General features: G+C 40.5%; 2 protein-coding genes across 2 annotated transcripts; both read left to right on the top strand.

Moving 5' to 3' along the window:
• LOC113290385 (GATA transcription factor 24-like) lies at positions 1-741 on the top strand. Its single transcript, XM_026539992.1, has one exon. It carries the CDS (start codon positions 1-3, stop codon positions 739-741), a length of 741 nt encoding a protein of 246 aa, XP_026395777.1.
• Positions 742-744: 3 nt separating this feature from the next.
• LOC113290386 (protein EXORDIUM-like) lies at positions 745-3,636 on the top strand. The gene is made up of 2 exons (XM_026539993.1): positions 745-835; positions 2,440-3,636. Exons 1-2 carry the CDS (start codon positions 745-747, stop codon positions 3,345-3,347), a joined length of 999 nt encoding a protein of 332 aa, XP_026395778.1. The 3' UTR covers positions 3,348-3,636.
• The last annotated feature ends 9,431 nt before the right edge of the window (positions 3,637-13,067 follow it).

A 13,067-nucleotide genomic window follows, 5' to 3' on the forward strand; every position in this document is an offset into this window, starting at 1 on the left:
ATGGATCGAGTCACTGTATCTTATCAAGGAAATACCTGGGTTTATGATTCTGTTTCACCTGATAATGTACAAGCTGTGCTGTCGTTATTAGGTGGATATAAAGTGCCTAGTTTTGGATTAACTACTACTCCTCTGAATGTTGATCAGACTCAAAAGGATGGTGATAGTGATATTCCAGGACGTTTCAATCAGCAAGAGAGGGCTATTGCCTTGAATAGATATCGTGAGAAAAGGAATCATCGTTGCTTTGACAAGAATAAAATTCGATATTCAGTTCGCAAAGAAGTTGCAGAAAGGATGCAGCGTAAAAAGGGTCAGTTTGCGTCCTCGAAACCCACTCCAACAGATTCTGCATTCGGGTCTGCTTCCGATGCTCTGGTTCCATTTGAACAATTAGAAACTATGTGCACACACTGCGGTACCAGTTCAAAAAACACTCCAATGATGCGTGGTGGACCTCAGGGACCAAGGTGTCTTTGCAATGCGTGTGGGCTTAGGTGGAAAAGCAAGGGAACTTTGACAGATCTTCCAAGAACTGTAACTGCAGCCATGAACAAATCTGTGAGCCAAGACGAGGCTAAAGTTGACGGTGACGGCGGAAGTGGTGAAATGGGATGCACTAGTCAGGCACTTGACATTGTTCCTTCCACACAAACAAGACATGAGGAATACAACTTTGCATGCTTATTGACGGACAAAAAGACAGAAGATGGATGGATGTGCAGCCGAACAAATGGATAGAAGATGGTAATTGATTATCTTTTTCATCTTGATTTTATATACTTATTTCTATGTACAGTTAATTATCAGTTCTCGAATCTTGAAACCCTTTTACATGTATATGTCATCGTTTTGGTGGGGAAGAAAACTTCAAATCAAAAGCTATAAATTTTTATTTTGATTAATAAGGTGCCAGACAAATTTCGAGCTCAAAACATTAGTATATTGGTGCCCAATAACTTTACCATTGTTGCTGACATCGATAAAGAAGAAAATTATAATTGTGAACCACATAAGAATCTCAGTTAAAATTTGTTTTCCATGTGTAAGATTGTGATCTAGCGAGATGAGTCCAATACAATAGGGGAAGATTTTTCTAGCAGAGACCCACACCAATAGATGCAGGAGCCAGGCATCCTCTTCAAAATAAGAGGTTAAGGACTAAAAAAAACATTTTCTTCAAAATAAACATCTTCCGATTCGTTTAGATGACGACTAAAAAGAACCATCCATGATCCGAACTAAAAATACTGCTAAGTAGTAGTAGTAACACTCAGCCCCTTGGGTGTGAATTTCTTTTTCATCTTCGGTGGAGGTGGTGGAATTTTCCTTACTATTGCTGGGAGTTTCCTTACTATTGGTGGAATTTTTTTTCATATTCTGCCATATGCGGCGCGCTGGTTTTACTGGCTTCTTTGGTTGTTTTCGAGGCACATAAATTGGCTTCTTCAGTGGTTTTGGAGGCACATAAATTGGATTCTTCCGTGGTTGTGGAGGCACATATGTAGCTTCTTTGGTGGTGAAGGTGGAGATTTCTTAAATATTGGTGGATATGATCTCCTATTTGGTGGTCTTGGAAAGTTGGTGGTTAGGCAGAGGTGAAACTCATAGCAATTATCACTGGTAGAGAACCAGTAGTTAAAAAAGTCTTAACCGTGCAACATGGAAACTAATTAGTATGTTATTAAACTAGAAAACAAAGGCTTAACTAGTTTTAGAGATGACAAGGAATCAAATGGTTTGCTTAAAAAATTACGACGAAGTTTCCTTATGTCAACCTCTGTTGGTATAATGGCCATTCAAAACCATTTATGAGTAGCATGGTTTCCTTTTGCCAGTTGACACTCGTTGCATATTTTTATCCAGATTTAATCCTATGACTAGATCAGACGCCTATAGCTAAGAATATCTTTAAATATTATCTCACGTGAGAGGTAATTTAATGGGGTTGTGACTTGAACGTGCATCCATTTAGTAAAAAAAGAATGTTCTTCTACTCAATCAACTTGGCATCCATGCAGATGGAGATCTATTCTATATGAGCTGACTATTTGAATTGTACGCCACGATGACACGCCGGCAACTTCATTTATCCAGTTTGCAATTACTCTAGATAATCTCTTGTGACACTCAAAACCAGCTGCCTCCTAATGACTCGTTACCAACTTGGTTCATTGTATACTAGAATGACAAGGATAGGAATTAATGTCAATGGTAGTCACAGTGTCAAACCTTTGGCTCTTTCCTAACAGCTCCCTCTAAATTTCAAAGCATATTCGTTTCTTTTTGCATCCTATATAAACACAATGTGATAGCATCAACTATTCACATCATTCATCTTGTTAATCAAACACAACACTTGATTAAAAACATTACTTGTTTCTGATTAAACAAAAACTTTCAATCAATGGCTTCTTTCGTTTTGTGTTTCCTTTTATTTCGTTTGTCTCTTCCATTTCTCTTCAGCTACAGGCAGGAAACTCAATGAGTTAGTCCAAGACCCACCTGCTGTGCCGTTATTATACCACGACGGCCCACTTCTTTCCGGTCAGATTTCTGTTAATCTCATCTGGTACGGCAATTTCAAACCTGCCCAAAGAGATATAGTCTCTGATTACTTCAATTCTCTTTACATCACACCTAAAAGTACTCAATCTCCTTCAGTTTCGTTGTGGTGGAAAAAAGTTGAAAAGTACTACAATCTTCCATATTCTTCCGAGAAACCCACTTCTTTGGTTTTGAAATCAGGGAGACAAATCTTGGATAATAAATATTCATTGGGTAAATCTCTTAACAATAAGAAAATTGTTAGATTAGCATCAAGAGGTGAACAGAGTAACGCAATCAATGTTGTGTTAACTTCAGCAGATGTTACTGTTGATGGGTTCTGTTCAGGTAGATGTGGTACTCATGGTTCTTCATATTCTGCATCAAAGAAAACAAAATTTGCATACATTTGGGTTGGTAACTCTGAGATTCAATGTCCCGGGCAATGCGCTTGGCCTTTCCACCAGACGATTTATGGACCTCAGGGTTCACCATTAGTTGCACCAAACAATGATGTTGGTATTGACGGTATGGTTATCAATCTTGCTAGTTTATTAGCTGGTACTGCGACAAATCCTTTCGGAAATGGGTATTATCAAGGACCAGCTGGAGGCTCGTTAGAAGTCTCTTCGGCTTGTACTGGTATATACGGCAAAGGAGCTTACCCTGGTTATCCAGGGAATTTGCTAGTTGATTCGAGTACGCGTGCAAATTATAATGCGAATGGAGCTAATAGAAGAAAGTACTTGTTACCTGCATTGTTTGATCACTCAACTTCCACTTGTTGTACTCTAGTGTAAAACAGGTGGTGGTATGAAGTACGAACACTACAAAAAACTTAATATATTGCAGCATCCTATGGTTATGGCATAAACCCCTATTAGTGTCGCGATAGGCTATGTAGCAAGAAGTCTTTATTGCGGTACCTATCTTTATTGGTGCAGAAAGAGATTATATTTTTTTGCCTCACTCTTTTTTCATATTGTTGCTACATTTGTGTGGCAAAAGTTTCATTTTGCATCAGGAAATTATAGTTTTTAGCTACAGTTTAAATGTATTGTGACTAGAAATTTATTTTTGCAACACCTATATTAAAGGTGTGGCAATATATGGTGTAGCAATAGCTATATTTTCTTGTAGTGGAAGTTGGAAGTAGATTCGTACAACCTGGGGAACCAAGCAGGACTAAGGATGTAAATCTGATACAGCGTGGTGACTTGTATATATAATGTACTTCATTTATTAGCCAAATATATCTCACGTATATTTGGCAATGTGTTGTATATAATATCTTACCTAGTTTAGGATATATATTGTGCATATCTTGTATATTATCTTGCCTAGCTTAAGAGATCTTGTTTTGATGATAGATTATTTTCTAGCACTAGACTTGTTTATATAGGAAACCATTCTTTGTAAATCGCAAGAATCAAATCAAAAGAAAAGATTGTGTTCTTCATATTCTAGTGGTTCCACAAACCTTCATGGTATTGTGAGTCAAATTTTCGATCCATGGGAGAGAATTTAGTTCACCAAACATTGGTTCAACAACCTTCGGTTGAACTACCTCCTAAGTCACAACCTTCGGTTGAACTACCTCCTAAGTCATTGTATGCATTAGCTCCTAATGATGGTCCGGGAACGCTTATTACTCATGTTGTCCTCAAAGGTTCCAATTATGAAGAATGGGCTAAAGGTTTTCGAGTCTCCTTGGGTGCTAAACGCAAGCTTGGTTTCATCAACGATACGTATAGTAAACCTGATGATAGTTCCACTGATCTTGAGGATTGGTGGACTGCAAACTATATGATTGTTGCTTGGATTTTTAATACCATTGAGCCAAGCGTTCGCTCCACAATTTCTTATCGTGACACTGCTTATGATCTTTGGGAAGATATTAAACTTCGTTTTTCACTGGGTAATGGTATAAAGATATATCAATTGAAGTCCGCTGTTGCTAGTTGTAAACAACAGCCTTCTGAGCCTATGTTAGAATATTATGGACGTTTAAAGAAGATATGGGATGACATCAATGACTTTGATGCTCTTCCTTCTTGCACTTGCACTGGTTGTAGCTGTGGACTCAATGTTACTCTCCGTAACAGACGTATGGCTGATCAGGTGCGTCAATTCCTTATGGGTCTTCAACCATGCTATGACAATGTTAGATCTAATCTCTTGGGTACAGAACCGCTGCCTTCTATACATGATGTATACTCACGTCTTATACAAGAAGAGGAAGTTCAGATGCATATTCAACGCAGAGCTGAGACATCTGTTACCCCTATGGCGTTTGCTACACCCAGCCAAAAGCCGTCAGCTTCCAAATCAGGAGGGGGGTCGAAATCCCTATTAAAGTGCACTTACTGTGGTTTTCATGGTCATCTGGAGGACCGATGCTGGGAGAAACATGGTTATCCGGAAGGCCGAGAACCTCGACGTTTAACTGCAGGCCGTGGTAAACTTGACAAATCTTTCAAAACTAATGTTACTCTTGGTGACGTTTCCGCTTCTTTGAATCATGTTCGTCTCAATGGTAAGGATGCTCATATTTGGATTATCGACACTGGTGCTTCCAATCATGTTTGTTGTGATGAATCTCTTTTTCATTCTCTTTATACCATTCGACCTATTCAAATAGGATTACCTAATGGTGAAAGCATTAAGGCGACCAAAATGGGAGTTGTGAAGTTAAATCAATCTCTCGTTTTATCTGATGTATTCTTTGTGCCCACATTCACCTGCAATCTCATATCTGTATCTCAATTCTTAACCTCTCGACATGTTAAGAATATGATTCGTTTTCAATTCACTAACTCTGAATGTGTTATACAGGACCATACCTTGATGATGACGATTGGTACGGGTAAACTTATGGGAGGGCTTTATTGCCTAAAGTCGTGGGAACCAACTCGTGTTAATGTCATGTCCGGGACGTCTTCTATATCTTTATGGCACCAACGGCTCGGTCATCCCTCCATGCAAGCAATGAAGTTCTTACCTCCAATTTGTGGCACTACTAGTCAGTTAGATTTCCATGCTTGTGATATCTGTTATAGAGCCAAGCAGACTCGTAATGTTTTTCCATTAAGTGATAATAAAGCTACTGATTTATTTGAGTTAATTCACTGTGATGTTTGGGGTCCTTATCACGCTAATCGGGAATGCAGCTCAAGATATTTTTTGACTATTGTGGATGATTATTCTCGTTTTGTTTGGGTTCTTTTGATGAAAACTAAAGATGAGGTGCCTCATTTAATGAGAAATTTTTTTGCTTTGATCGAACGACAATTCTCCAAAAGGGTGAAAATCATGCGAAGTGACAATGGGACCGAGTTCAAAGGTCTTGCAGAATACTTTCGCATGAACGGTATTATTCATCAAACTTCTATAGTCAAAACACCTCAAAAAATGCTAGGGTGGAACGAAAGCATCGTCATATTCTCAATGTTGCTCGTGCTCTTCGTTTCCAAGCTTCTTTACCTATTGATTTTTGGGGAGAATGTGTATTAACCGCTGCGTATTTGATTAACCGAACCCCTTCTCGTGTACTCGATTTCAAAACTCCATATGAGTTTTTATATGGTACTGCTCCCACTCTCGATTCCCTTCGAGTGTTCGGATGCTTATGCTATGCAAAGAATCTTCATCTTGCGACAAGTTTGATAGTCGTAGTCGACGGTGTATTTTTCTTGGATATCCTTTTGGGAAGAAAGGTTGGTATCTGTTTGATCTCTCGACAGGCAATTATTTTGCGTCCCGTGATGTTCAGTTTCTGGAAGACACCTTTCCTTTGGCTGATCCCCAAGAGCTGTCGAAGTTTCCTTCTCTTTACTCCGATGATTCGAGTGCTGTGTATCATCATCTTCAAGCTGCTGACTTCTCTGACAGCGTGCATGATTCTCTCAACGTCCCTGAATCTGTTACTCAGTCACTGCAGCTTTCAGCCACTTCTGCAAACGAAACTGGAAATCCTGCTAATACTTCAACGCTTCCAGTTTCCAGTTCAGACTCCCTGGTACTTCTGCGAACGAAACTGGCAGCTCTGGCAGTTCTTCAACGCTTCCAGTTTCCAGTTCAGACATCACCGGCAGTTCTGCAGACGACACTGGTAGCTCTTCAGTACTTCCACTATTCAGTCCATCACCAGAACTGCGTGGACGTCATGGCAGGGACTCAGCAGCGAGTTTTCTACCAGTTTCTGTGTCCGACAGCATTGAAACAACACCGTTATCAGTAGAAGAGGATGTGAATACCAGGATGTTGACTGATGATGCCCTTGGTCGTGGCAAACGCACTCGTACAGAAAATGTTAGACACCGAGATTATGTTCAATGGGAGAACGTTAACACGACTTTGGGTTCTCTCGACTCCTCACCTGTACCTGTCCAATCCTCAGGTAATCCCTATCCTATAACTCATTTTGTGAATTGTAATGCTTTCTCTCCTGTCCATCGTCACTTTCTTGCAGCTATTTTATGTGATAAAGAGCCAACTTCATTCAAGGAAGCAATGGCTGATCCACGATGGCGACAGGCAATGAGAAGAGAGATTGATGCCTTACTGCTCAATCACACATGGACAGTTGAATCTCTACCTCCGGGAAAGACTGCTATTGGTTGTATGTGGGTCTTTCGCATCAAACACAGATCTGACGGCTCAGTTGAGAGATATAAAGCCAGATTGGTTGTATTCGGTAATCATCAAAAGGAAGGGATTGACTTCACAGAGACTTTTGCTCCTACTGTCAAAATGGTTACCGTACGCACTTTTTTGGCTGTTGCTGCTATTTACAATTGGGAATTGGTTCAAATGGACGTTCATAATGCTTTTCTTCACGGTGAGTTGAATGAGGAAGTATATATGCGACTACCTCCCGGGTTTAGTCATGGCATGTCTGGCAAGGTATGTAAATTGCGTAAATCGTTGTATGGCTTACGACAAGCTCCACGATGTTGGTATGCAAAGTTGGCGAGCGCTTTGCGATCATATGGTTTTTCTTCCAGTCCTTCTGATCATTCTTTATTTGTTTATCGGAAGAACGACGTTATTCTGCATATTCTTGTGTATGTAGATGATCTTGTTATTGCCGGCAATAATAGCATTGCTATTCGTAAGTTTCAGACTTATCTTCATAAGTGTTTTCATATGAAGGATTTAGAAAATTGAAATATTTTCTTGGTATTGAGGTAGCTCGAAGTTCAAAAGGGATATTTCTATGTCAACGTAAGTATGCTCTTGACATTCTAAAAGAGACAGGTCTTCTTGGTTCTAAACCTGCGAGCATTCCAATGGAAGAAAATCACAAACTAGCTCTTGCGTCAGACAAGCTCATGAGTGAACCCGCTCGTTTTCGGCGCTTGGTGGGAAAGTTAATTTATCTTACTATCACACGGCCTGAACTTTCTTACTCCGTTCATATTTTATCTCAGTTTATGCAACGCCCAACTCACTCGCAATGGGATGCTGCTTTACGTGTTGTTCGTTACTTAAAGAGCAGCCCTGGACAAGGTATTTTGCTTCGATGTGATTCTACTCTTGTTCTTAATGCTTATTATGACGCTGACTGGGCCAGTTGTCCTCTTAGTCGTCGATCTTTTACCGCGTATTTTATTTTACTCGGGGGGTCTCCTATTTCTTGGAAAACAAAGAAGCAAACGACAGTATCTCGATCATCTCCTGAAGCTGAATATCGCGCAATGGCCTCAACTACTTGTGAAATTATATGGTTAAAAGGTTTGCTTCGAAGTCTTGGTATAAAGCATCCTACATCAGTTCCTCTTCATTGTGATAGTCAGGCTGCTTTACACATTGCCAATAATCCTGTTTTTCACGAACGAACCAAGCATATCGAGATTGATTGTCACTTCATACGTGATGAACTTCTTCGTGGTACTATCGCTCCATCTTATGTTCATACTACTTCTCAGTTGGCTGACATTCTCACTAAAGCATTGGGTCGTAAACAATTCCAGTCTCTTCTTCTCAAGTTGGGCATTTCGACTCTTCATGCTCCAACTTGAGGGGGGTATTAGCCAAATATATCTCACGTATATTTGGCAATGTGTTGTATATAATATCTTACCTAGTTTAGGATATATATTGTGCATATCTTGTATATTATCTTGCCTAGCTTAAGAGATCTTGTTTTGATGATAGATTATTTTCTAGCACTAGACTTGTTTATATAGGAAACCATTCTTTGTAAATCGCAAGAATCAAATCAAAAAAAAAGATTGTGTTCTTCATATTCTAGTGGTTCCACAAACCTTCATCATTCAATTTGAATATATGTAATTTGCGGATTATTTTGGCACAAGGCCCATGCGCCTAAAATTTCAACAATGATCGTTTGATTGTTTGGTATCACAAAATCTCATAAATTGTTTGGTAGTCTACAGCTATGAGCCCAAGAAACTTATTTTGCATTTGTTTATGAGAATCATATTCTGCCATATCCTAACTCAAATCTTACGCCAAATTCTTCAGTGTAATCTTCTTAACTGCGACAAGTTTGCAAAGCGAGTATCTCACTAATCAGACTAATGAACACTTGAGTTCAATATTCTCCACGCAAAATAAACAAACAACAGTCCGTTGTAGTCTAGGTGGTCAGGATACTCGGCTCTCACCCGAGAGTCCCGGCAACGGAATTCCTTTTTCGGTGATACGATCACCTACTATGGGGTTGCCAGTTGGACCCTCGTAGAATATAAGCAGATTTATTTTTATTTATTTTTTTGGAATCCCATTTTTCGGTGGTACGATCACCTACTATGGGGTTGCAAGTTGGACCCTCCTAAAATACAAGCAGTTTTTTTTTGTTTTTCTTTTTGAATAAATAATTATATTAATCATCATCCTCATTTACAAGAGAGTTGGTTGGTAGCCCAGCAACAAGCTGGGTACCACTCTCTTTCGCAATAACAACCCAAATTCTATGAAAAATAAAATTACTTACTTTCGCATTAAAGTCATGGCTAGCTATGCAAGATCAGAGTCTCTTCAGAAAAGCTACAAAATCCTCGCGGAGCTCTCCAAGAGTAGTAAAGGTCAAAACCCCCAAACTGTAACCCTAAGATCTACATTTTTCAAAATATTTCTTGTGTTTTCGGATAATCGCATTAGAGATAGCACGACCGGGCAAAAGAGCACCACCACCAGCAAAGGGAGAGACTCCAGTAACATCAAAGAAGGTGTCTTGACCATTGTTCCATCCGTAGACCACTATATCTGCGGTCTTAAGGTGGAACCATCATCAGCTAAAAGACCCAAAAACATCTCTTTTCTGGCAGGCACCCCAGCTCTGTAACAAGCATCATCTAAAATATCACGCATAAAGTCATGACGAAAATTTAGACCAACTTCGTGGGCACAATGTAAACTGTGATCACCATGAATATCCATCCCTCCTTTACAACAAGGGCACAACACTACCTTCCTCAAAAAGTGGGATACCCATTCGTTAACATAAAACTGAAGCAAACTGGCGTGGACCAATGTTTTGATGCAACCCAGTAATAGGAATAGCCAGTAGATAGTCTTGTGCATGCTTGATTTTGTTACACTCCCAGAGAAACAAGTCGCCCTCAGACATAGAATACTTTGTCGGCATATTTTTCTTAACAGCATCGAAGTAAGGAACTGCCAAGGTACTCATTAGGTGGGGGCAGTATCAACGACGCTGAAAGAGGAAGGGAGGGAGCCACAAATTTGTAAATAATTATCAAGCGCGCACTGGCAAATGAGGCTAATTCCAGTAATTAGAGTTTTTCTCAAAATATTGTCTTGCAAGTTCTTAGTCTGAGCCCAGGAAGCCACAAAGCAGTAGTGTGCTGAGTCTTCCATGGTATAAAGGCCCAAACCTCCATCTCTAAGGGGGAGAGTGGCTAGGCGCTAATGTAGAGGCCCAAAACCAGGCCCATCTAAAGTAATGAGAGAACGAAGATACTGAAACAAATAGTTATGGTACCTTGTTTGAGCTCGTCGAATAGCATCAGGAATAGTCGTTCGCACAGAAAAGTACATGCGTGAAACCCCAGCGCAAATGCGCAAGAGAAGCAATTCACATTGTGGGTCGCGTAGTTTACGAACAGAATCCATCAAGACTATTATTTTATCGACTCTTTTCAGCACCATCTCGGCCGAGAACTGCAATTCCAAACTGACAGGATCTCCTAACAGCTTAACACCATCAACTAGCCTGCCAATATTTTCGGGAAAAACCCCAACCTCCAGGCACCTAGGATCAATGGTGGGCCAAAAAACTTCAGTCTTGGATATATTTAACTGCAACCCTCTAGCAAGTCCCTCTTTTTGTATGATCTTAAGAGCTTTAGAAACCTCCATTGTGTCACCAATAAGAGTGTTATCATCTAACTACCATGCATGTAACCCTAGGTTGCAGCTGCTGTCAATCTTACGCACGAGAGGATGTAAAGCAAGGGCAAAAAGTAAGGGCCCCAAAGGATCACCCTGTTGAACACCCTGCGTTGAAGCTAATAAATTGTCCCTATAGTAACAAAATTCAACCCACCTAGAAATGGATGGACAAACACTTCTAGCTTCATCAATAAGTGTGGTTCTGTCGACTAGATTGAAAGCGTTGCTAAAATCTACCAGAACCATGGCCATGTTGCCTTGTTTACCTTTCTCCTCTAAAATCTTGTTGACTGAATGAAGGATACCCTCCCCGCCATAAGGAACACCCACCCCAAATTGGAAATCTCCCAAGTAAGAAGCCATTTCCTTGCCTACTGAAGCTGCAGCTAACTTTGAAACCAGTCTTCCCCACACCGTACCAACAACAATGGGTCTCAAACCACCACCAAGTTTTAACAGAGGGGTCAGTGGCGCACTTGCTATGAACTCTCCTAGCTCAGCTGGGCAAGAGCCCACCAGCCAAAGATTAACCAGTCCAGTAATGGAAGCGAGCAAGTCATCTGCCACAGCAACCGCCGGTCCACTTATAACATCAACTAGGTGTTGTTCTCTTAATCCATCTATGCCACAAGCTGTGCCCTTGGTAAAGCTTTTTATGCCGCCTAGAACATGAGAGGAACTGACAGAGATTGCTGCCACGTTGATAGGTGTCTTTGGGATGAAGGGTGGGGGCGCAAAGGGGTGTTTCAGCTGCAGTTCATGTAAAGTGTCAGGCGTAGGTGGAGCTACACCGTCTGAGTTGAGAACCCTGACAGCAGCAGCATAATGACCGCAGCTGATTTTCCTGTTGGCAGCAACCAAGTTCCCAGTTTTGCGCTTCTTAGTCTGTCTCTTAGTAGTAGCTTTAGCAGTTATATCATCCTACAGAAGCTTGGAAACTAGAATAGAGCATCCATTAGGTTCCCTACAAGTACTCAGGGCATGGTTTATGCTATCCATTTGCATCTTCTTGCGATTATCAGACCTTTCTTCTTGGGATTTAGAAGGGGTAAACACACCAAGTGTGCAGATAGGGAGAAACAGCAATTGGATCCATGAGACTAAATCTTTAGGTCTCTGCAGTACAATATCGATAGTGGACTTTAAAGCCCTGGAAAAATTCAACCTGCACTGCACAGGAATACAAGAAACAGTTCGAAATTGTTTATTGTACAAGTGATTAAGCATCTCCAGATCAAGTTTTTCAAGGCCGGCTGTTTCAGTGATATCACAGTCAAGAACCGTCCATGAGCTAGGCCTGACAATACCCATGATAGGTTTACCTTCAACGGGAACTGATGCAACTTCACCATCATGAGACTTACAAGATTTATTCAGAGAATACAGCTGCATACATTTGGAACATAGCCACTGGTTAATCTGAAAAAGTGTCTCCTCCATAGCATCATAGGTATGAGCCAAGGTAGATAATATCTCCCTGCATGCGTTTTTCCCTTCAACTGAAGCCATATGCTTTGTCTTCAAATGCCCAATAATGGAGGTCTTGGCCAATCCTCTACCACTGCCATTACGACATCCATCAAAGTCCTTGAACGGGCAGTGAAATCTATCACATTGAGATTCAACATTCAAAACCTGTGATAAAGATGTACCAAAAGCATTATTCTGTGAAGAAGAAACGTCTGAAAATATAGGCTGCCAAGAAGATGCAGTCGTAGCCCTAGGCATGAGAATCCAGAAGAGAATCAAAACCCCTGAAGCAACTCTAGACGGGATGTGAAAGCAGTAGAAGAGCAGGTTAGGGGGTGCATTCGAAAGGGGAGAACATGCTTGATTGAAATGGGAAACAGGTGTTGTAGATTCTGAGATTCAAACACAGCAAGATGGAGCGAAATCAATTTTTTGGGTTTTCGGTCGCCCAAAAAATCATGCCCTAGGAAAATCGATTGTCTGCAAAAATCGCTTGTCCGCAATTGTTGTTTCGAAACAACAATAATACTCACCCATATTGTAATCGCCTGTCCGCAATTGTTGTCCGCAAGATTTAATTATTCTTTTGATTTTTCCAATCCCCTCCTCTACCATGAGAAATCAAAAAGCCTAACCAGCTGGATTCCTCCACTCCAAAAAAAATCATG

Source organism: Papaver somniferum, chromosome 6 (genome assembly GCF_003573695.1).
Source record: "Papaver somniferum cultivar HN1 chromosome 6, ASM357369v1, whole genome shotgun sequence".
NCBI classification, from domain to species: Eukaryota; Viridiplantae; Streptophyta; class Magnoliopsida; order Ranunculales; family Papaveraceae; genus Papaver; species Papaver somniferum.